The sequence below is a fragment of the Ascaphus truei genome, chromosome 8 (assembly GCF_040206685.1).
Source record: "Ascaphus truei isolate aAscTru1 chromosome 8, aAscTru1.hap1, whole genome shotgun sequence".
In the NCBI taxonomy this organism is placed as follows: domain Eukaryota; kingdom Metazoa; phylum Chordata; class Amphibia; order Anura; family Ascaphidae; genus Ascaphus; species Ascaphus truei.
The window spans coordinates 62,544,287-62,567,796 of record NC_134490.1 but is presented as its reverse complement, the minus strand read 5'-3'; the positions used below and the strand labels follow the sequence as shown (position 1 = coordinate 62,567,796).

The window sequence follows — 23,510 nt, the reverse complement described above, 5'->3', positions numbered from 1 at the left end:
CCAGAAGACTGGAAAATTGTGCTCAGTACGATGGAGCGCAAGGCCACTCCCCCGGCGGCTCTGCCAATGAGGGCGAACCTGACGGGTGACATCATGGCCGCGCCCCGTCACTCCCCCTGCAGATCGGGGAACTCGGCTGCACGCGTGGCCAGCCTGGCAGGTGTGCGTGCAGCGCAGGCGGCGGGGCCCTAGCCTTAGATAACAGTAGGTGATTGATGTGCAGGATGCATGAATAAATCACTGCGGTAATGCAAACAAGATTACCAATGACACCTTCCGTCAGGCTCCCTGATATAAGTGAAATGAATGTCACTTTTTTTTTTAAGCCTCTAATCTCTTCGTTTTAATTGATTAAACATGTCACCGTCATTAGTTCAACATGGTCTCATCCCCAAAGGATGTACTCATTTTCAATAGCACATATAATAAAACATACCACTAGAGGGCAGCAACTGCAAGCTTAATATAGGAATGTATTATTTGTAGGTTTTGCACAGCACACCTATCACCCAACATTGGCACAGGGCAGGCACACAGCCAGAACCAAACAGGGGGTTTACAATGCATTTCTCCCACGGTTTGGACATGCAACAATTGTTCAAGAAATACTTTGAGGTGTGTTTCATATTCGCACTGGAACGGCATTTTTGCAGTTCAACGTCACATCGTTTTCTAATGCTTTCAATCGCCTGAAGGCAAAATCACAGGATACGATTAAATCCAGTTCTACATTCTCTGGGTCCGATTCCTGTATTGCCTATATACCTAGGGTCTGGGACATGGGTGGCCAACTCCAGTCCTCAAGGGTCACCAACAGCTCAAGTTTTCAGGATATCCCTGCTTCAGCACAGGTGGCTCACTCAGAGACTGAGCCACTGATTGAACCACCAGTGCTGACGCAGGGATATTCTGGAAACCTGACCGGTTGGTGACCCTTGAGGACATGAGTTGGCCACTCCTGGTCTGGGCTATATACAGCATATATAGTTAGAAATATGCAATACAAACATTTTCCTGCTTAGGTAAGTTACCTATTTGACGTAATTTACGTGCGATAACTTAAAGGGCAGAGAGGAATTATTCAGTGGGGATTTATTGACTGTTTCAGAGCAAATGGAATAACCGCCCCAAACAGACTAATTCTTACGTTTCCAAACAACAATAACAAGATGCGCTCATGAAAAAAGATCGACTCCAGCTGCCTCATCACATTTCACTTACAGGGCAGCAACAATTCACTGTGTTCTTACACTCCTAATTATCCCTACTTCTTGAATAACCAAAACAATTGTAACATGAAAGATAAAAGCATATTACAAAATCAACACGGAATCGGTTGAGTTTTGCAATTTATTTTGCATGCTGCAATGAAACATTTTACTGCCAGAGGGGCCATTAAAATATATCACAGGCTACAACGGTGCCCCCCAAAAATGTATAAGCATCATAAGGAAATCCCGACCCATAAGCGCAACCCTGAGCGGCAGATTCATCCAACGCGGGCACGGGGTCGGCAATGCACCGTCCTCTCTAATAACTATACCCAAAGCAATGCTCATTTCTGTAGGATCCGGTCCTGTTTTCTGGCAGCCTGAGGATGAATTTGGATCCCTTCCACCAGTACTCGGATGAAGACATCTGGAAAGCGCTGGCGCTGTCTCATCTCAAACTGTATGTGGAAGGGCTGCAGGAAAAACTCTCCCACGAAGTGAGCGAAGGAGGAGAAAACCTAAGGTGACCAAGCAGTAACATAGCACAGGAGGGGGAGGGGGGAGAAAACCTAAGGTGACCAAGCAGTGACATAGCACAGGAGGGGGAGGGGGGAGAAAACCTAAGGTGACCAAGCAGTGACATAGCACAGGAGGGGGAGGGGGGAGAAAACCTAAGGTGACCAAGCAGTGACATAGCACAGGAGGGGGAGGGAGAGGGGGGGAGAAAACCTAAGGTGACCAAGCAGTGACATAGCACAGGAGGGGGAGGGGGGGAGAAAACCTAAGGTGACCAAGCAGTGACATAGCACAGGAGGGGGAGGGGGGGAGAAAACCTAAGGTGACCAAGCAGTGACATAGCACAGGAGGGGGAGGGGCGAGAAAACCTAAGGTGACCAAGCAGTAACATAGCACAGGAGGGGGAGGGAGAGGGGGGGAGATAACCTAAGGTGACCAAGCAGTAACATAGCACAGGAGGGGGAGGGAGAGGGGGGAGGGGTATGATACATTTTATTGGACCAACAAGTAATTAATATTATTATTATATGCTACAAGATTTCGAACCTCTCGGGGTCCTTCATCGGGAAGGAAGGACCAGCACGGCTACCCACCCTTCTTTGCCTAAGGCAGGGGTGGTCAATTCCAGTCAAGGGCCACCAACAGCTCAGGTTTTTAGGATATCCCTGCTTCAGCACAGGTGGCTCAGTCGTTGACTGAGCCAGGGATATCCTGAAGCCTGACCTGTTGGTGGCCTGTGAGAACTGAAGTTGGCCACGCCTGGCATAAGGTAACAAAGTAACAATCAGTGAGTGAGATTTCATGAACACGAGAACCTGGGCAATCAGATAAAAGGTTCTTTTACAGGGTCCTGCACATAGCACTACCTGAGGTTACGCCAATGCAATTCTTTGGTTGGGGGGGGGGGGGGGGAAGGGGGTTGGTGTGTGTGTGTGTGTGTGTGTGTGTGTGTGTGTGTGTGTGTGTGTGTGTTAATGCCTATACAAAATATAGTTAAATGTGTCCCATCCCACACTTTGTAAAAGCATTTCTATACCAATTATATACAGTTCATAATAAGCCTAATATTAGCATATCGCTCAGGTGTGCTCCTTTTCCAGCACAGGTGTGTTGCCCTAATTTATTTGGTGTGAGGTTGAAGGGGATATATAGATAGAACTGGCGACTGCTAATAAAATTAGGTGTGTGTGTGCCCTAATCCATCTGCGAATCCACCTGGATTTTCAGGCATGAAATCTGTATGCGGAACAGAATTTGGCAAAATAATCTGCAAAATTTCAGGAACCTAATTTTGACAGCTTCACCCATCTCTGGTGATGGAGGGGAAAAAATAAAAATCTTCATTAAATTAATTTCAAAGTGGACACATTTTGAATGCAGGTTACCTGGTATTGTTGTAGCTATATAGAATAGAATGCAGGTTACCTGGTATTGTTGTAGCTATATAGAATAGAATGCAGGTTACCTGTACAGGCATACCCCGGTTTTAGGGCACTCACTTTAAATACACTCGCGAGTAAGGACAAATAACCCAATAGGCAAACGGCAGCTCACACATGCGCCTGTCAGCTCGTCCTGAACAGCAATACCAGTTCCCTACCTGTACTGAAGCTGTGTGCAAGCGGGGAGACTATAGAGCCTGTTACACATGCGTTATTTACATCAGTTATGCACGTATATGACGATTGCAGTACAGTACATGCATCGATAAGTGGGAAAAAGGTAGTGCTTCACTTGAAGTACATTTTCGCTTTACATACATACTCCGGTCCCATTGCGTATGTTAATGCGAGGTATGCCTGTATTATGGCACTAGGTGGTTTGCAGATCTCGGCTTCTTACAATGTCAGGATTTTTATTTTGTTAATAGTGATAACTGTGTTTTGTTTTTTCTAAATTCCTAGAGATCTTGGTCCCTTTATGTAAATAAAGTAGGCAAGTCCTAAAAATAAAGGGGGGGGGGGAGTATGAAGGAGAAAAACGTCCTATTTATAGAAAATGGTCCAAGAAATAGCCCAGATTAATGACGAGTATAAATCTAATTGAAAGCAGATTTTTTTCAGGTTTTGCAGGTGGAAGACTATGGTTCCTACCTCAATATATTGTGAAGCCACCATCCCCCTTGAAAGCCAATAGAATTTAAAGCAGTTATTACAAATCTTATACCATTGTGTACACCGTAGCATCACATTAACCATGTAACCTTCTGCTTTTCTTCTGGGGGAAGTGTTGGCCAGAGGCAGCTCCTATGTCTCGCTCGCGCTTTGCTCAGGAAATCCAAGATTCTGATATTGGATGAAGCAACAGCCGCTGTGGACCTCGAAACCGATAATCTGATCCAGAGGACAATACGTAGCGAGTTTTCAGACTGCACAGTTCTTACCATCGCACATCGATTGCACACCATCATGGACAGCAACAGGTGAGAAGCAGGTGACCTCCACCTTATTCACTCCAACACATCACTATAGTGAGGTTCCTTTCACATAAGTATGCTCTACTCAAAAGGTCCTCTTTGTTGTTCACATGCAAAGGCGGCTGATCACAAGTACAGAGCGATGACCAAATAAGCTCAATACAAGAATACAAAGCATCACATTTCTTACCCACTTTATTAAAGAAGCTACAGATCTAGGTCACTATACATCATAAGATCACTGTAATATGAGCATCAAGTCAAACCTAAATTCTCCCTATCTTTTCTCGTTGATGTCAGGGTGATGGTGTTGGATGCTGGGAAGATCATAGAATTTGGTAGCCCAGATGAGCTACTCCAACGTCAGGGACACTTCTTCTCTATGACCAAAGATGCTGGCATTGGGAGCGCTCAAAGCACTGTGTTGTAGGAGTGAAGGTGGCAACTGTGTGCAAAGACGCCCAAATAAGTGCCACAATGAACCTCGATTGCTCTTGTGGTATTTTGGTAGCTGATGCTAAGTCTTCAAGGTGCTTTTACGCGGAGGTGAAGGCAAGTCTCGATTCCTCCAGTTTAGTAGACTTGGACATGCTCACTAGGATGACATCAGCGATGAAGACCACACCCGGGAGTATGTGGGAGCATTAATTAGATGGTGCTTGAATTCCCATTTTAAATAGTAGATTGTGTACGATTGTGCTTGGCAAATTTCCTACGGATGAACTAAAAGGATCACCGTAAAACAGCCCTTTAGAAAGAAGCTGAGCAGCACATACAGTACAAGCCGGTCAGAATTCTACAAAGAATGTAGGAGGTGCATTCCCCCCCCGTCTACGTTTTGTTTTCTTGCACTGTTGGGCTGTTACTCCTTTTTAAAACAAGAATTTACAGGAGAGAAGAGGTCCACTAAATATCATAAGATACCCTTAAAAAAAGGGATCCCCCCGTCACTTGTAGAATACTACTTAGGGAAATAATGCCCTTAAAAAGGAGCAATTCAAGCAGTTTTACATTTTTTAACACAGGGTTGAAGCAGGGGGTCTCCGGTGCTGAACCCCAATAATTTCAGCTCCGGGGGCCACCTGCTAGCCGCTCCGACTGAACTAGCTGGGGTTTAAAGCTCCCGCATTAGGCGGGCCAATAGGAAGCCAAACCCAATGTTATTACTTCTTCCTATTGGTCCGCAGGGCGCGCGAGCTTTGAAACCCCGCCATTACATGAACCCTGGGAGCCGAGCGGCTACCAGCACCCCTGCCGGTAAAATAGAACCGCAGTTTGTCACAATGTATCCACAAAGCGTGTGCTGCTGTACATAGTTGATGAAACATTGTTTAATGCATCACGTTCAACTAAAATCAGTATTGCAAAATCAGACAGAAACCCAGCACCAAATCACTGTGTGACAAGATTTGAGGTGGAAAGGTTGTGGGGTTTATCTGTTCAAGTCTCCCCATTATTTTTTTCTTTTTTTAAACTTTGGTAAAAACTGTCCCAAAGCAAAAAATATATATTAAAAAAAAAGCCCATAGGTTTCAATAGGAATATTTTCCACCCCAAACTTGATGCTGGAAGACTTTCATATGTAACAGCCATTAAACTACAATAGTGCCGATCGGGGCAGGCACCATCGCATGGAAACTACCACTGAAATCGGTACGAATTTTTGTTCAACTGTGCCCTGATACTATTGCAGTTTAATAAATAACCCCCATGGGCCCTAAATTCTCTAGTTGTGACTCTATTGCACATATACAGGAATACAATAAACCATTTGACCTTGTCCAGGTAACTACCTCATTCACATGTGACAACTGCAGAGACACTACAATAAAATCTATTTACTAAGTTCCAAAGGACAATAAAAAAGATAGAACGCCACCTGCAATAACCAATTAATAACACATCATACACTGCTGATTATACCTTCTTGATAAATAAAGTATTATAAAACTGGAAAAGTTAGTGCATACTAAGAATGCATATTGTGTTCTTTAAATAGATCTAAATTATGTTGTATGCAAATGTTTTGTCAATTAAAGGCAACTGAAAAAAGCTTTCCTTCTCCATGTGGTGTGAAAATTGATTTGAAGGCATCAAGGAGGCAAGCCAAGAGGCACTTTATTAAAAATAATAATATATATATTATATGCAGCCTTTGATTACCTTTATTGAAAACTAATTACCTACTGTAAGCTCCAGATCGATTAATTCTCCCGTGATCGATCAGCAAAGATCCTGCTTCCCAGGGTTCACTAAATGGCTGCCTCAGTTTCAACCAATCCTTCAGTCAGTGTAACTCAGCAGCTACAATGTATTCTTATATTACTTGTATAACTTTTATAACATTATCTATTGTTAGTTTGCAGCTCAAACTGCTGGGAATATTGGCAGGAAAGTGTTACAAATACCTTGCACTGCTGGGGAAGTGTGTTAAACCGGCTATAGAAATCAAAGGATGCTCAGTATACTCTGCCATTTTTAATGAGTTGAATAAAATAAAATGTAGTAAGTTTTTAATACTACAGAACAGATTTATTTAAAAACACACTTGTAGGATATTGCATGGATTGCTCCTTTAAACCAGCTATGAACATCATGGAAGATAGTTCAATATTAATATACGAGACCATTTTGTATACATATATAGGTTCGTTTTTCAATGCGAGGACCATTTTCTCGCTGAAAGGAAGATTTGTAAAACCCACTTGTGACTGAAGACATTAAACACAGACAGCTATAAACTAGGTACTATATCTCAGAGAAATGAGGGGTTACATGAAAGGCATCGGAAAGAAATCAGGTGTGCAATTCTAGAAATCAACAGGAAATCGCTCTCCTCCATCATATGCATGTAATACAAATATGCAAAATAAAAAAAGGTATGGGCACGAAGAAAGCAATCGAAACAAAAAGGTAGTGAATTAATGAGCCCAGCACAAAACACGAAAGATAATTAAATGTAAAAAAAAAAACTAGGTGTGTGAACTGTTCAGGTATCGGCATTGTTTAAAATAAATTTGCTGAAAGGTTTATCGTTTTCTTTATAATTGCATTTTTTTTTATGACAAAGGAACATGAAATTTCCCCCATTTTTCAAAATTTTACAAAAATGGTTTAGTTTTAGCTTTTAAAATAAAAAAGTTTCCCAGAATCCTTGGCTGCAGGGGAGGTATTGTATGCCAAGAGATAATGGGGAAAAGCCGGGCTGCAGACCTGTCTGAGACGTGTGAATGTGCGCACTAGTGATATATTTTTGTTTTATTAAGTAATTTTTTTTGTTGCCATTTTAACGGTAATTATTTGAAAAAACGACGTCCCATGACCAATATGACCTGCACATCAGCGTCATTTGACAAATTGTGTTTGGAACAAATGTTGCTGGGGTTTTTTTTTGCAAATAGTTTTCGCACAAGCCTACAAATGTCTCTGTGAGGTCACACATCTCATCACCACACACAGCGTGTACATTACAGAAACTGCACACCGCACCAGAAATCCAAAGCAACCGCGCCCCCCCCCCCCCCAAAAAAAGAAGTACTTTTATCCAGCAGCGTCACAACAACAGGGACCGTTGGACGCAGGGCGCAATAATCAATCCAGCTCAGATGCCATCTCTGAGCTGCAACATATTCCTCATGCTGTGCTTACACTGCAAGGTATGGGGGGGGGGGGTGCTACATATTTAAGAGTTACTATTGCTTGGGTAACATTATTGAGGTAGGGAGGCAGTCTGTCTCTCTTTCATTCTCCAAGTTCATTCACAACCCATTGACTTATTAATGTATTCAGACCAGGTGTGTGGCAACTGTTCTGTAAATCCACACTTTCTGCATGAATTCTGCCCCAGCAGCAAATGAAATGCGCATAAGCAGTATGGTTAGAGGCATGAGTGGACTGTTACGCAGAAGTAACAACATAATTAATATCAGACTCGACCCCTGGTTAGTTATAGCGAGCGGGGAAGATTTGGTTCAAGGCAGAGGCCAAGCTTAACAGAGTAACACAAGTAACCTTTCTATGAATAAACGAAATAACAGCTTCAGGAGAAGGGTCCATTCTCAAACACAACATTGGATGTGGTAACACTAAAAAACAATGTTTCTCTTCCAGACACTTTCTCCAGATACTTTAATACTTTATTTAGTATGTAGTGTGCATTCTGTCAGATGGTGTAGTTACATGATTACGTAGGGTTACTGGCTCTGCACTTCTTATCCCAGGCTGTGCTGAAAAGCTGTGTAACACGACAGGTATAAAGTTATAGGGATCCATGTTAAAAGGATAAGAAGTAAAGAGTGACTCACTGTGAGTGCTCATTTGCATGTCATTACCCAGAATCCCTTGCTGCATTGTATGCTAAGCGATTGTGGAAAAGCAGAGTTGCAGACCTGTCAGACATCTAAATGCCCCAAAAGTGGTATTTTTATTTACTATAGTTCTAACACCCACTTTAACCATTTTTGTCTTTTCCTGGGAGAATTTTAACACTTTTTTTTAAATCATATTCACACTGATATTTCCCACAAATGTTTAAGAAAGTCTTATGTAAATTACACAGAGAAAAATATTAATTTAATTCAGATTATATTTGGCTCAAATTAATAACTAATTTCACACACACAAAGGAATGACAAAATCTGAGGTTTATTGGTACTGTGTAGCATTGCACAGACTGATGCCTGATATAATTGAACCGCTGCATCTATAAGTGACCAAGAACGCCACCGGAAATCTTCTCTTACTCCTGTTGAAAAAACTCAAACATATAAAAGCACAGGAAGGCATCATACAATGTCTCATTCCAACAGAAAATAAAAATAAAAAAAAAGAACGTATTGCATTCTCTAAAAAGGTGCCTATTACAAAATGTGCAAAGCCTAGGTTTTAAAAAAATGCGTTTACATCTGAAAGATAAAATAACTACAAAAATAAATTTAAATGCAATTTACATATGTGAATGTCCCCCTCAGCCAATCAAAATAATTGCATCAGTAGTGAAGGTACCTAGAACATCCCCTTTTCCATGTTATACTTGGTACAACGCTGTCTCGTGTGATGCACACAGCATACAAGGTTTCATTTCATAGGAATTCCTATATTATACAAAATGTCTCTTGCCGGACCCCTTGTAATGCAACGTGAACGCTTCAAATAATCAAATAATGCACAAAAACAACGTAACGGAAGTCGTGGACGTCAAAAGGTTCAAAGATTCGGCTTTGTTTCCAAGCATTTCTTGTCCGTAGCTTGAACACCAGCCAACGTTGGGCGGTTCTCGTACAAATGTCACTAGTGAAATGCGGTTTGTTTTGCACTGGAGAAGGAAGACCAAGGTCTTGGAATCTAGGCGATGCACGGACCTATTTATCCTCCTACGGTTAAACTTCAGTTCTCTCACTCATGAGACGTGGTACTGAATGCGGTTCATCTGGTCACCGTGGCTTATTAAGAAATCCTTACTGACCTGAAAATGTCCGTAGCAGAAACAAAAATAGATTTAAGAATCAAAACAAATAATACTGTTTGGCTAATTGCAAATCAGCACCACACTCCCTAAAATGCAAGAAACACGATAAAAGGTAATGCTGAGGCAGTTACCCAACACCACAGCTAAGGTTTGTTTTCTTTAACTGCAGCCTTCACCAACCTAGTCTCCAGCAATGGTTTGTCCAGGAAGAGAAACGTCTGCTGATTGAAAAGTTCTTTAAATAACCCTGAATTGGAAGTACGGCTCCTCAGATGTGAAATTACTTTTAATTAGCACACAGCATTCACCACAGCAAAAATCATTGGATCGTTCTTAAACTCGATTCCAGGGTCTCCATGATTGGGTCATTAAGCAAATTGTATTTAAATGTAAGAATATACAAAAAAAAATAAACATTCCAGATGGATGCTTTTCATCAGTGACCTGAATAACCAGGTTTTTTCTTTTTTTTTTGGACGACTCCGCAATTCATAATCGATGATTTTTAAATGTCAACATATTTACTGTGTTGCTTTAATGCACCAGCCAAGGAACTGCTTGAACTCTCATCAAATACTCTCTGCTTCTGTATTGATGTTCTGAAAGTTGGTTCCACAAATTTAAAGCCACCTTCTCGGTAAATATTGTTCAAGTGATTTCAGCAGCAAAAAAAAAAGAAAAAGAAAAGAAAAACTGATCAACCTGGATAAAAGGCACAAATGTTTTTCTAATGCTTGTAAAAGAATAAAAAAAGCCTATTTGTTCTGTAAGAGCTTCCGCTTCACGTGTATTCTGTCTTGCGAATGTAATTGGATGGAACATAGCCCCGCCTTCCTTCTACTTCAGCCAACCACCATTCATTGTTTCCATTCATGTCTCGGAATTCCAGGATCTTAAGTCTTTGATTGGCAGTTACTGAAAGTTCATTTGGAGAACGGGCTTTGAAGGTGTACACAGCATAATACACCTGCAATGGTACAATTAAAATAATGAGCTATTCAACTAGTTGGCATTAATTAACCGCAATTCTGACTCAACTGGAGCCGGTCTACTCCTGGGTACTGAATAGAAGGGATACAGTCCACTCTAATGAGTGATGCTGGACAGGCCTATTCGTACCATTCACATCAACAAAATATTGTGCATAAGACTTTAATAACAATTTTCCATGATGAAACTGCAAAGATGGACATAACAGATAAATGGGTAATAATATGAAACTTTTAGGGCCATTTACAAACGGTGATATTTCATAGGACACCTTTGGCTCATTCATTTGAATGGGCAATAAGAGGTTTCCTGGCGCCGAAAGGCAAGCGGAGGAGCAGCACTTAGTTATTGGTCCTGTATTTGTATAATATGGCCCTAAATCTCCAGCAGCAAGTACATCAACAATGAAAAGACAAACACAAGATAAATGCTCCGTCCCTTTTTGTTCCTTTCTGCGGTCACTTAAATTTGACAAAGTGGGCAAATGACGACTAGTTATCGGACTACTAGAAAGACTTTCCTGGCTCTGCTTTTGGGCTTCCAACATTGTAATGCTTCAGAGTTCTGAAGGTTTTACTCTAGTTACAGATACACAATTGAAACATATTCCATTCTAGCCAATCAAACAAAAGGTTTGTTTGTTAATTCATTTTTAGCAAAATTTAATAAAATTGTTTTTATCTCCATAGAGTTATCCTGAAATAAAGAGAACGGTTTAGTCTAAAGCTTACCTGGTTCCCTTCTAATTCACTGCTCTCTTGTGCCAAGTAGCTGTCCATGGAGGAAGGAGCTTTCCTCTGGTATGCTTTGCGATTATCAGCAATACGCCCTTTCTCTCCATTATTTTGCGGTGGAGAGTTATTCCCATTTGCGGTTTGGCTGCAGCGACGGTTAGGATCCATCTTATTAGCATTCTGCACAGAGTCGGTAGCCGCTGTATTAGGTCTCGATTTACTTGGTTCCATTTGACCAGTCCTTAATTGCGGGACCGAGTCTGTCTCGTTGCACATTTTAGAGGAGTTCTTATCAGCAGGACTGGGCTTGGAAGAAACACACGAGTCTACTTGACTGCTGCTTGGTACTGATGCATCCGTACTGGATTTTGGAGTGGATAGTGTTGTAAAGGTGACAGTTGCATTGTTCGGGTTAAATGTTAAAGTGTTATTGCTGTCCTTTCTTGAGAAGTTGGGAGAGGAACCACCATAGCCAGATTCATTGGAAGAGTGGCTGCCAATGGATGCGTCCGAGTGGCTTCGCCGAGGATTGTATGGCTTCAGGAAAGAGCTGTATACAAAACCTTTGGTCACTGGAGAGAGAAAATATGGTGTATGGTTAGAGAATTCAGCAGCTCTAATACATACACATATACACACATGAATAGATATAAGCAAATGTGGTCCTCCAGAAGATTAACATTAAACTATTACTCAATAAGTGCACATTTCCAAACTATTAGGGGGTTATTCTATATACACCAAAGTGGCGGCTTCAATGGAGATTTTCAGATGAAAATAATAGCCACAACGTCCGCTTTGGAGTATATAGAATAAGGCTCATAAACTCTTAAAAGTTAGCTTGCATTACAAGTGCATAAGGCTGAGTCCCCGCTGGCGCAGAGCGTGCTCATGCTTGGAGAGCGCTCCAAGCATGAGTGCCGGGTGTCTTGCATGTACGCGCGCGCGGGAGGGGCATTGCGGGTAGTTGAGCGCGCAGGAAAGTATAGGTTTTTTGTTTACCTAAGCGCCGAGCGCGGGTGAGCGTGTGTGCCAGCATGCGAACGTGCGTGCACAGTGTGAGCGGGGACTTACATATAGCTGTATATGTAAGTAACCGCCGCAAGCGCCGCCCGCTCAGCGCTAGCGGGGACGCAGCCCAAGGCAGAAGAAACAACTCTGACAGTTTTTCCAAGCTCAGTCATGAAAATTCTGACATCATGTGCATCCTTTTTTAAATGCTTCGCCAGCTTTTTTCCCCAGTAATTCAGACTAGAGTAGGAGAGTAAAGTCAGAAATATTATTTTTGCTGATGAGCAATTGTCTATATGAAGCACAATATGACAGCTAAAAAACTGGCAGTACAGAGACGGACAAAAATGAATGGCATCAAATCTTACCTCCATTATCAATAAGCCATCGATTCTGGCTACCCATTGGGTCTTGCTGTTTAATGACGCCGACAAGATCGCCTTCTAATACAGAAACGTCCAAATTCTGAGCTGCATTAAAGATGCGATCTGCCTGATAGAGTTTCTCTGGTGGGTACCTAGCAAGGAGATTAACTCGATGCTCATCCGACTGCTTTGTGTACTTTGGCTGTGAAAAAAATAATATATATGTTATGAGTATGTTCACTTTCCACTGCACCATAAGTACCCAATATAATACACCAGACACCTGTATCGCCCCCGCATCCAGACTCAATGTCTAATACTCACTGGGCTCGGGACTGCTCTTGCAGATTGACGTTCAATGGTTTTTCTCTCAAAGGGCTTCTTGGCAGCTGGAGGATTTTCTGGGAAGAAAGTGAAGACCTGGAGCTGCTGCAGAACACTGCTATGCTGTTCCTGGAACACGGCAATGAGGTTACCCTCCCTGCCTCCAATTCCCAACAGCTGAAACCAAAAGAAGACACACAAGTATTACAACGGTCAACAAACCCAACCCACACTGTAAATGCAGTTAGTAATCAGTTACACCTAAAAATGATGTTGGCAAAATGTCTTGCATATTATAACAGGGTACATCACCTCTTGCTATTCTTATCCGCAACATACACACTGTGTGGGGCTATATAAATAGAATTATACAAGTATACAAACTGTTGTTGTTTGCAAACTCGCATAGATGAGAGCAAACACGGGTTCTTAGATAATGAGTAGTTTATTGCCTTACAGCATAGAGTATGTTCATACATGAAAGTCAATCAGTGACTTTATATACACATATTTTCATTGTCTACATAGGTTGCTAGGCAGAATATAATAACTCCTTCCTAGTCTAAGCATATCATTTTAAAGGTCACTAAATAAGTAAAAACTGGGTTAAAACATCTTAGTACAACAACAATGTATGTTAGGATACATTTTATCTATAATTTTGTATAACTGAAGAATACGCCTAAAGTACGTCAGGGTACATATTATCGCTATTCTTCTGAACAACAGAACTCGTCTTATTCTTATCAATATAATTCTAGGCGTTGAGCCACAGCCTCGGAGTGAGAAACTCCTGTCGCCGAAACTCATACTCGCAACATGCACATTCTTTCTCACAGAAATTCATTCAGGAACACAGCATGAGACATAATAAGACATTGACATGACAGGCAAAATGCATTCTGAATATTGCCAATAATTCATCTCCAGAGACCCCCCAATCCATTTCAGCAACATGTCATCCATTTCAACAATATATATGAAAAGCTGACAATGCTACATCTAAGACTAAATCAAGAGACCTGACCCCCAACCCCTGCCCATCAAGAAAGCAAGCTCTCAATACATCTAACCCATAACCTGACCATAATGTTCCCACCCCTGCCCACCAAAGACAATTACTTTATGCCCATCACATGAAATGTTCCATATATAACCCCACAGTTCCAAAGTGCGGGGAAACAGTTTCAGGAGAGGAGAATCTTGCTTGTGCAGCCAACACAACATAGACAAACAAATGCCTCAAAATGCAGGTCTCCTCTAGGACAGACCTACAAAGTAGAGGGTCTACTCACAAGTTCATAATGCAATTCTTCATTTATTATGACAGCCAAGAACAGAGGAGGAACCACGTTTCAGATCCCATATCGACCTTTCATCCATATATAACCCCACCATTATTCTACCAACTAATGTACTTGGCCAGGGGCGCTATATAAATGTTGTAATAAATAAATCTACTGCATCCATAGATTTTCCATAAACTTACCGTCAAGAGAGGTTTCAACGCCTCCAAGGCAAGTTTGACAAAGTCACAGTGAGCGTTGGCATAGCCACGCACACAACTGGAAAACAGTTCTTTGGCGTAGTTGTGGAATTTGGGTAGCTCATCCAGCAATTGAGCGTTTAGCGCTTCATAATTATTCCGGGCTGACTGCAGGTCCTCCAGGGTTCTCTTGTCCTTTAGCTTCTCGGCGCGCTCGGTGCAATTATGAAAATCCAGAAGTTTGTCAAAACGTTTCTGTACCAGCTTGTGAGGCCCGGCAAACATGGTAAGAAGCTGATTCAGAGGTGATATGACCAACTTCTCCGTCCTCTCTTTCTGTTAGGGAGAAAAAAAATTAAAAACGCGTCAAATGTTTTGCAAGTATTTCAGCCCAATTGTGTGTAAGATTACAATAAACGGTGCACTGTGGATGCTTTTTTTTTTGGAAGGTTTTTTTCAAATTTATTACGAGAAAAAAAAAAAAAAAAAAGTGTAGCCAATTACAAAAGTCTTCTAAGTGTTTCAGGAGTTGCCGGATAAAAAAAAAACAAAAACATCACTTGTGAGCACATGAAAGTCTCAGACAGGTCTGCAACCCTGACTTTCCCCATTATCTCTTTGCATGCAATGTTTCCACTGCAGCCCGGGATTCAGGGTAATGACATGCAAAAGAACACACGCAGTGCATCACTTTTTGTGCCTTTTAACATGTAGCCCTATCATTTATGCCTGCCGTATTACATGGCTCATACAAATAGAAATGCAAAGACAATATAGTAGCAAAACACAACTAATCAGTAATTTGCAAAGAGTGGTCGGTAAAGTTAAAAGGGTAAACAGGCAGCCGAATAGTACAGAGATCTATTTGTAACTATTATTAAATGACACAAATTAATAGCGCCTTATAAGTAGATGTTCTAACCATGCAATGGCGACCTGATGGCCGTGCAATCGCACCGAGCCCCGTAGTTACAGAGGCCCCATGCTCTTCCCCACAACAATAAAGCCGATTGCCGGCGGAGAGCGCGGGGGCCTCTGTAACTGTCTGTTACCTGTCCGGTGGCATTTCCTCCTTCAGCATCCCGTTATCATTGCGCCATGATTTCAAATGGCTTCGCCATGAGAACGTGACATCACATAGCGTTGTGTTGCCATGACAACGTGACATCACATGGTGTCACAACGTCACATGGCATCGTATTGCCATGACAATACGACACCGCATGGCGCCATGACATCACATTGTCTGAGATGCCGCACTGGACCAGCTAAGAGGCCCCTGCACCGAGCCCCACAAAAGAACAAGCTGGCCCTGTAACCATGAGGTCACTGTACGGAAAAGCCTAGCTATGTATTCCGTACATTAGCACACACCCTAATGAGCATTAGTACTCTACACTAAACCGATAACAAATGCAAACATCTAGGGGTATCATTACAAACATTTTCATATACACAAAGTTTAAAGGTTGCAGTTCAAGGCAAATCATTAACTCATCAGTTTTCAGATGTTTAGAATGATGCACCCAGAATAATAACTGTAACCCCCCTTTGGGATTACTAGGGCCTTAAGGGGTTAACTGTGTGGGCCCACACAGATTAATGCCCCTTCCCCATCACATGGTGCTGGGGTGACAGGAGAAGTTAAGCCCCGCCCCCTTCTGCCTGGAGAAGGGTGACATCAAGCTGGGATAAATAGTATGTGGGAAGCTTCTCGAACTCAGATCCTAGGAGGAGTTGAAGAAGAGGAATCTCACCGACAGTGTATATACAAGTTTCTATGTTTAGGATACTGTAAGGATTCCCATTTACTGTTTTGTAGTTTTCTGTTTAGATAGCGTCCCACTGAAAAGGTTCCATACTGCTCTAAAGGATCACAGAGAGCTGGCCTATGCCCATAGGAGGCTCCACAAGACACAGCCACTGGGTATAGTTGGAAAAGCCCCATCAGAGGGTCCATAGCTGGCTCTCATCCAGAAGGCCATGTGGTGGCAGCTTGTCCCCAGACGGGGAGGCTGATCTCAGAGGGAGTAGTACCAGGCCCACCCGGGGCCCAGTGGACATGGAGCACTGCCAGCGCTATAGCACAGAGGGACTCTGTAGATAATATAAAACTTATAAAGCCTCAGCACCTTTCCGAGCGGGGCTGAGATAGGGGAACCTAGTGAGGCCGTGCAAACAATGTAGCCAAAAGGGACATTCAATTGGTTATACAAGATGCACTATGTATACCAATTGTGAGACTAGGTCTATGGCCGCGTCCAGGGTGAAGCTGAGCATGCGGTCAAACACATTGCGACTGAGAGCGCACGCACGTGCCCATGAGCGCTCCGCTTTCAGCTGTTTGCCGAGACAAATTCTTTTGAATTTGTCGCGATTGCCCTGGTCACGTGCGCGATTCAGCCAATGAGGGCGAACTGCTCGCGTGACATCACGGGCACGCCCCCCTCCGCGCACGCAACCACACTGACACTAATAACCCCTGCTCTCACTCCGTGACGTTCGAGCGAGAGCACGAGGCCTAAGAAATAATAAAGCTGCTGTTTTAATGAATAAAGTTCCTGGCGCCCATCATTGCTTTCCAATGCCCAGCCTGCACCCCGAATAAGGTAATGCACCCTGAAACGCCAATAATACCAACACTGATGTAAACTCCCTAAGAGCCGGGCAGGGAGGGTTACATATGGGACGGAGGACACTCACAAAGTCAGTGAAGAGCTTCTCGCTGATGTGACTATGGGCTCTCTGAAACTTCTCCACGTCGCCGGTTCCTTTGTCTGCATACAGATCACACATGCTCATAGCAGCCTGCACCTTCACAAACGCAGATTCCTAGAACACACGGGGAGTGCGACAGTCAGTGGCCGGACACGAGGACACGATGGTTACTGCTTCACAGCTCATGATCAATGCGCTTACTGGTGAATTCTCAGCAACACATACATCAAGTTTAATAGTTATTTTACCATGAAAAAAAGAAGTGTGAAAACTGAAATCTCTCCATAAACATTCTTCAAAAGAAATATGGAAGCAAAGAACTTTTAAGATAGGCAGCAAAAACGCCAATTACTGTACTTTTTAAATTGTCTTTTTAGAAAATCATTATATATGCATTAAACAGTAATGTCGTTATTTCCCACGGAAGAATTTTGGACTTTGGTATGTTTACCAATGTTCAAAATTCAAGTATTGTATCTACAGATTTCTACATCGTTAAAAAGGGAAAGTCACTGTTGGAAGTTTTTTTGATATGGTATCGTAAGAAAAGTTGTTTTTCAGGACAAAAGTCTAAAGTTCAACCCAGCTTTGCGTGTCTGAGAAAGCAATGGGAGTCAAACTATATATAGTTTATGGGGACCAAAACGTTGGGCTTATGTGTGCATTTTGGACCCAATAAACCACTTTTATGTGATTATCTCTTGTGCTGTGCCGGTATATTGGACCGCTACGGAGCCTCACAGAAAAATATATATATGTGTGTGTGTGTATGTGTGTGTGTGTGTGTGTGTGTGTGTGTGTGTGTGTGTGTGTGTGTATATGTGTGTATATGTGTGTATATGTGTGTATATGTGTGTATATATGTGTGTATATGTGTGTATATGTATATGTGTATATGTGTGTGTATATGTATGCGTGTGCGTATATATATATATATATATATATATATATATATATATATATATATATATATATATATATATATATTTACAAACAATGGCGAGTATGTACACACACAAAAATCCTTGAACTGGGTAAAAATCAGGGCCGGCTTTATGGCAGTGCCATCGGTGCCACCTCACCAAACCCGGCAGTTACTGAGGACCTGCACACATCCCCACAGTTGAACTGATTGCTGAGAGAGAGAATGGAGCCTCTGTATCTTACCTTCTCCGGAGTAGCATCTCGTCCTTCAGCATCATGTCATAGCAACACGTTGCCATGACACCACATCGTAGGAGGAGGAGATGCTGCTCCGACAGAACTGAGAGGCCCCGCCAAAACCCTACTGCACCGAGGCCCGCAAAACCCCTAGCCGGCCCCGCTCACTCCAAAAAATGTATTATAGTTAACACAGCCATTCCCATATCCGCCCTACTTAATGTAAAGAAAACGCCTTACCCTGATATGCTGCAGATAGAGCGAAAGATCTCGAATGAAGGATTTAATCAGCCTCTCCTGCATCCGGAAGTTTTTCTCCGTTTCTTCAAATGCTTCATCTTTGATCTGTTTAACATCCCCCCAAATTAGAGGCTTGGTTCAAGTGATCTCTCTGACAAAGTGTGCTAAAGAAGCTTACAGTTATGACAAAAGTTGGAAGGGATGCAAGGGAATGTTACAAATGGAGCTCCTCACTTCAAACAAATTGTAAAATAGAGGAAATATGTCCCCAAAACAAAAATCAGCCATATATAGTGTAATATAGAGAAAGTGCACAAAAGAAAAACTGCACACAGTGCGATTTGATAATCCCAAATAAAATGTGACAGTAGCAATATACAGTGCACAGTAATATAAAGGGCACAACACACTTATTTATAAGAAATAGATCAAATGGTACCGATTGCTGCTGAAACCCTTATAAGAATTGTTCCATCAATTCTTCCCATAGTTTTTTTATTGTCCAAGTCAGGGGAGCGCAATGTAGTAACCGGACAGTACAAGAAACTGGACAGTACTAGTAACCGGACAGTACAAGAAACTGGACAGAATATAGTGCACTAAGTTCTTAACTAATAAAGTTCTTGTGGTTGGAGAGGTACCCACATATTCCCCCAATAATATCGCTAACTTTAAAACGGTGGCAAATATCTTTAGTAGGCGTCTGACAGAAGAGGAACCCTTCCAAGTGAAAGTAGAGAACAAGGAACGATGACGCAGACGGTAAAAAAAGTTATTTATGTAATAATAACTCTTTAAAAATGGACACCCACAATGGTACAAGAGTGTACCCGACTGCATCCAGGGAGCAGAGAGACAGACGAGTCCTCCTTGCGGGCAAACATCCGGGGATCCCACACGGAAGTACAGAGACTCCACTGCGAGATATCGGTGTCCTCGAGAGGCGGTGAGAGCAAATCTTTCCATCCAACAGAGACCTTCACTGATTTTATATGTTTTAAACAACGTACACATTGTGGGTGTCCATTTGTAAAGAGCTAAAATTACATCGAGAACATTTTTACCGTCTGCGCCATAGCTCCTTGTTCCCTACTTTCCCTTGGAAGGGTTCCTCTTCTGGCAGACTCCTACTAAAGATATTTGGCTAGAACCAATGCTGTATGTTGCTCCAAAACAAAAAGCAACACTGATGAGTGATTGAGTGGCAAAGTCTTATATGGATTACCCCTCCAGTAAACAGTAATAAGCTGGAAAATGACTGTCCCCAAAAGATGAATGACAGGTGTGTTGAAATCCCACATTGCAATGCAGTAAGGATAATATGTTAACCACCTGCCGGTGACCAGTACTATTGAAACATCCAATTATGGGTGTACAGTGAACAGCAATTGTCCAAACATCCAAGTTATAAGTATGGAACAAAAGAAAAAACTCACATGGGATAAGTATCCTCAGGTAAAGGTGAGTCCACTGTCTCCAATGGTCCAGGGGTAATTGTGTGCCTCCGTCTGCAGAATTCAATGAAGAGGAGAAGGGAGGAAAAAATGGAGCACTACATCCAGTGCTAGCAAGCCAAAAAACAACAAGAGTGCGTTCCCAAGATAAAAAATTAAGCTATTTTAATGGATCATAATGGCAAACATTACACCAACGCGTTTCGGACTAATACAGCACTTTATCAAGGTGAATGATAAAGGGCTGTATTAGTCCGAAACGCGTTGGTGTATTGTTTGCCATTATGATCCATTAAAATAGCTTAATTTTTTATCGTGGGAACGCACTCTTGTTGTTTTTTGGCTTACTAGCACTGGATGTAGTGCTCCGTTTTTTCCTCCCTTCTCCTGTTTAAAGATATTTGGCACAGTTTTGGAGTTGCCTATATTATTGGGGGAATGTGCGAGTACCGCTCCAACCACTACACCACAAGATGTTTTATTATTTAAGAACTTGGTGCATTATATGCTTTACAATTTCATGTATTTTCCGGTTACTACATTGCGCTCCCCGTGACTTGGATGACGAAAAACGGTGTGAGGGAGCCTGGAATAATTGGACCAATTTCCTTCCCCCCTCCCCCCCAAAAAAACCTAAGTTAGTCAAATCGTTCTCTTTATTATTTGAAATCGGTTAACATTATTATATAGCCACGTTACATTCTCTGATGCTTTTTGCATACTTCACTCCTGCCCCTACTTGTACTGGTGACATTCTGACTCAGAAACACAATAGGAGCAGGACTGCAGAGTGTAACTGCCTGAATGATCTAAATATGCATGAAGTAAGAAGCAATATTTATAGAGGGAACTTTATATTGCATCCAGAACTCAATTACATTTATCTGTAATAGAAGTAAGCATAACTTAATAGCAGATCTCTTGTTCCCTCCGGTGAGAACTCCATTAAAAACACACCTGGGTGATTTATTACCTGCTTGCCACTGCTTTAAAAACATGCTCATTCTTGTCCTTACCTGAGGGGCAAACCCAGTGAGGTGTTTCAGGTGGCTGCTCACACGGTTTGATTTCTTGATGATGGAGTGAATATTGAGTTTGGATATTTTGTCTATCAAACTGTTTTCATCCCCTTTGCGGTATTTTAAAACTGGGGGAGAGGGAAGAGTAAAAAAAATAAATATAGATGTAAATTAGATTATTGATTAAAAAAAAAGAAAAATGCCTACCCAAAAACACTTCAAATACAGTTTTAATTGTAGGTCGTGCAGAGGCTGATAAAAAAAACATAAGGCATGTGCTGTGATATTTGTTAGTGAATTAATATATTTATAACAGTGTTACCTATTTTGACAAAGCAATTCATTTCACACATGCTCTCTTATCCCTGTATTTAATGTGTATCTTGGAATTTGGTATATTTATAATTCTCTATGCTTAAAGAGTAGAAACAGAATTAATCATCAGTGCCAAAACAAAGAATGAACAAGAGCGTACAGTATATTCATTAAAGAGCTTTAACCCCTAACATTTGCTAACAGGAATTAAAGTGAACGCCTGGTAACCAGCCAGATCAGCTACTTATCTTTTGTGAAAGTATTCTTACAAGTCATTATACAGCTTCAAAGGCGTATCTGTCTCTATATGTGCTCATTAAATGTACAGTGAGCCCTGGGTCGAACATCTGTCTAGAAAAGGAGGTTACACCTTAAAGCAGCAGTCCAAGCTGCCTTTTTTTTAAATTGTATTTTCCCCCCTTTAATATGTGCATCAATACAATCCACACAATGATAAGTAATTAGCGAAGTTGCCAATCGATCCGTTCTCTTGTGATCGATTGGCAAAGGTTCGGCTCTGGGTTCACTAAATGGCTACAGATGAGTATTCTGCAGTCAGTGGAATGCATTTGCATATTAATATGACAAAATTCTGTGGGGAAGATCATGTGACCAGGCAGTCACTAGATACAATTGGTGCACTGCTAGAGACAGGGCAGGGCTCAAAGGGGTGTGCCAGAGCCTGTTTCAGAAGAGGAAGTGACCTTGTAAATGGTTGCTATAGAAGCAACAAAGGCTTGTTCCATTATAATACATTAAAAATTTCATTCAGTGTCGTTAAAAAAAAAAAAAAAAACACATGTAGAATATTGCTTGGACTGCAGCTTTAATAAACATTACTGATTGCAGTATGCCAAGACTCAATTGGTCATGTAGGAACCTTGATGTGGTTGCAGTTTAACACGCTTTGGTCAAAATTTTTTAACTAAAATGACCCACACTCCAGAGAAGAAAATACACATAGAAAGGACTCAAATAGTTTGTCATATTGGATGTGCATTGGGACTTCTTGGTTTACAGTTGGCCAAGACTCACCCAGGTCCTTCCGGCGTTTGTACTCGTTGATATTGAAGTTGATGTCCTTAATGGTCAGCACAGCTTTTGTGAGAGGAGATTTGTCTGGATGTGTATCTGGGGTTGCGCTTAGAAGTTCCATGAGGAGCAGCGGGTAACGCATTATCCTCTGTACCGGTTTGATGAGGAAGGAACCCAGGTTAATGTAGTTCGTACAGCCCCTGTGGAATGTAAGCAGAGTTAATACCGAGAGACCCTATCCCCTCTCCGATACACTGTGTGCCTATAACGAACATAAATCTGCAAACATTCTGCTGTACTGGATACCTGAAAACCAGGCGTGTCTGGAGAAAGTCACTGCCCGGCTTAATACCACAACTGAAAGATTTGCAGCAACCGGGGAACCTTGGGTCAAAACGTGGACACACTCCACCTTCGATAGGTCTTAAATACTATTACAGCCCTTGACGGGCGTGGGCAGAGTTGCCAAAGAGACTCTCTGCTCCATCATTAATGCCAGATATGAAGGGCATTCTTATGTAAAGTCTGAGAGAAATACTTATATATATGTGATGATTGTATTTATGCTATACCTAAACCGATGCCCCCCCACCCCATCCTCCTCTGATTTAGTTGTTCTGTATCCCCTCCCTACCCATTACCCCCACCCCCTCTCTTTGTTTTGTACCCCACGCCTACAATTGTCAAATAAATAATAATAATAAAACAAGTATGGATAAAATTTTGTTGTTGTTGTTTTTGTTTAAAGCATGGAAACGGGAATCAGTCCGTGAATCAGTATCCTGTACAACAGCAGAAGGAGGTTAAATACTCACCATTCCTGATACAGGCTCCTATGTCAATGAGAAAAACAAGAAGAGAAAAATGGTTATCAAAACATGAAACTTTTCTGGCAAAACAATTTTAAAAGAGAAGACACTAAAAAGGCTATCAAAAGATATTTCATATACAGCACATTTTAGATTTACTCTGCTTTTATGAAAATGCACAGCAGAAAAAGAAGTAATCAAAGGAGAAAAAAAAGGTACTGAAATCGTAAAAAAAATAA

The 23,510-nt window shown here is 41.7% G+C and overlaps 2 protein-coding genes across 5 annotated transcripts in view; one reads left to right on the top strand and one right to left on the bottom strand.

The window, feature by feature from the left end:
* Positions 1 to 5,604, top strand: part of ABCC2 (ATP binding cassette subfamily C member 2) — a 40,051-nt gene extending 34,447 nt beyond the window's left edge. The window contains exons 30-32 of the mRNA XM_075612298.1: positions 1,568 to 1,734; positions 3,955 to 4,149; positions 4,444 to 5,604. Coding sequence (XP_075468413.1) covers positions 1,568 to 1,734; positions 3,955 to 4,149; positions 4,444 to 4,573 — 492 coding nt within the window. The 3' untranslated portion in view covers positions 4,574 to 5,604. The remainder of the gene's footprint in view (positions 1 to 1,567; positions 1,735 to 3,954; positions 4,150 to 4,443) is intronic.
* A 3,163-nt stretch (positions 5,605 to 8,767) lies between these two features.
* Positions 8,768 to 23,510, bottom strand: part of DNMBP (dynamin binding protein) — an 87,227-nt gene continuing 72,484 nt past the window's right edge. For all 4 annotated transcript variants that reach the window (XM_075612294.1, XM_075612296.1, XM_075612295.1 and 1 more), the window contains 10 exons: positions 23,278 to 23,295; positions 22,463 to 22,662; positions 21,110 to 21,240; positions 18,640 to 18,744; positions 17,224 to 17,352; positions 14,524 to 14,856; positions 13,035 to 13,211; positions 12,714 to 12,912; positions 11,332 to 11,906; positions 8,768 to 10,577 (listed from right to left, as the gene is read on the bottom strand). In XM_075612294.1, coding sequence (XP_075468409.1) covers positions 10,392 to 10,577; positions 11,332 to 11,906; positions 12,714 to 12,912; positions 13,035 to 13,211; positions 14,524 to 14,856; positions 17,224 to 17,352; positions 18,640 to 18,744; positions 21,110 to 21,240; positions 22,463 to 22,662; positions 23,278 to 23,295 — 2,053 coding nt within the window. In that variant the 3' untranslated portion in view covers positions 8,768 to 10,391. The remainder of the gene's footprint in view (positions 10,578 to 11,331; positions 11,907 to 12,713; positions 12,913 to 13,034; positions 13,212 to 14,523; positions 14,857 to 17,223; positions 17,353 to 18,639; positions 18,745 to 21,109; positions 21,241 to 22,462; positions 22,663 to 23,277; positions 23,296 to 23,510) is intronic.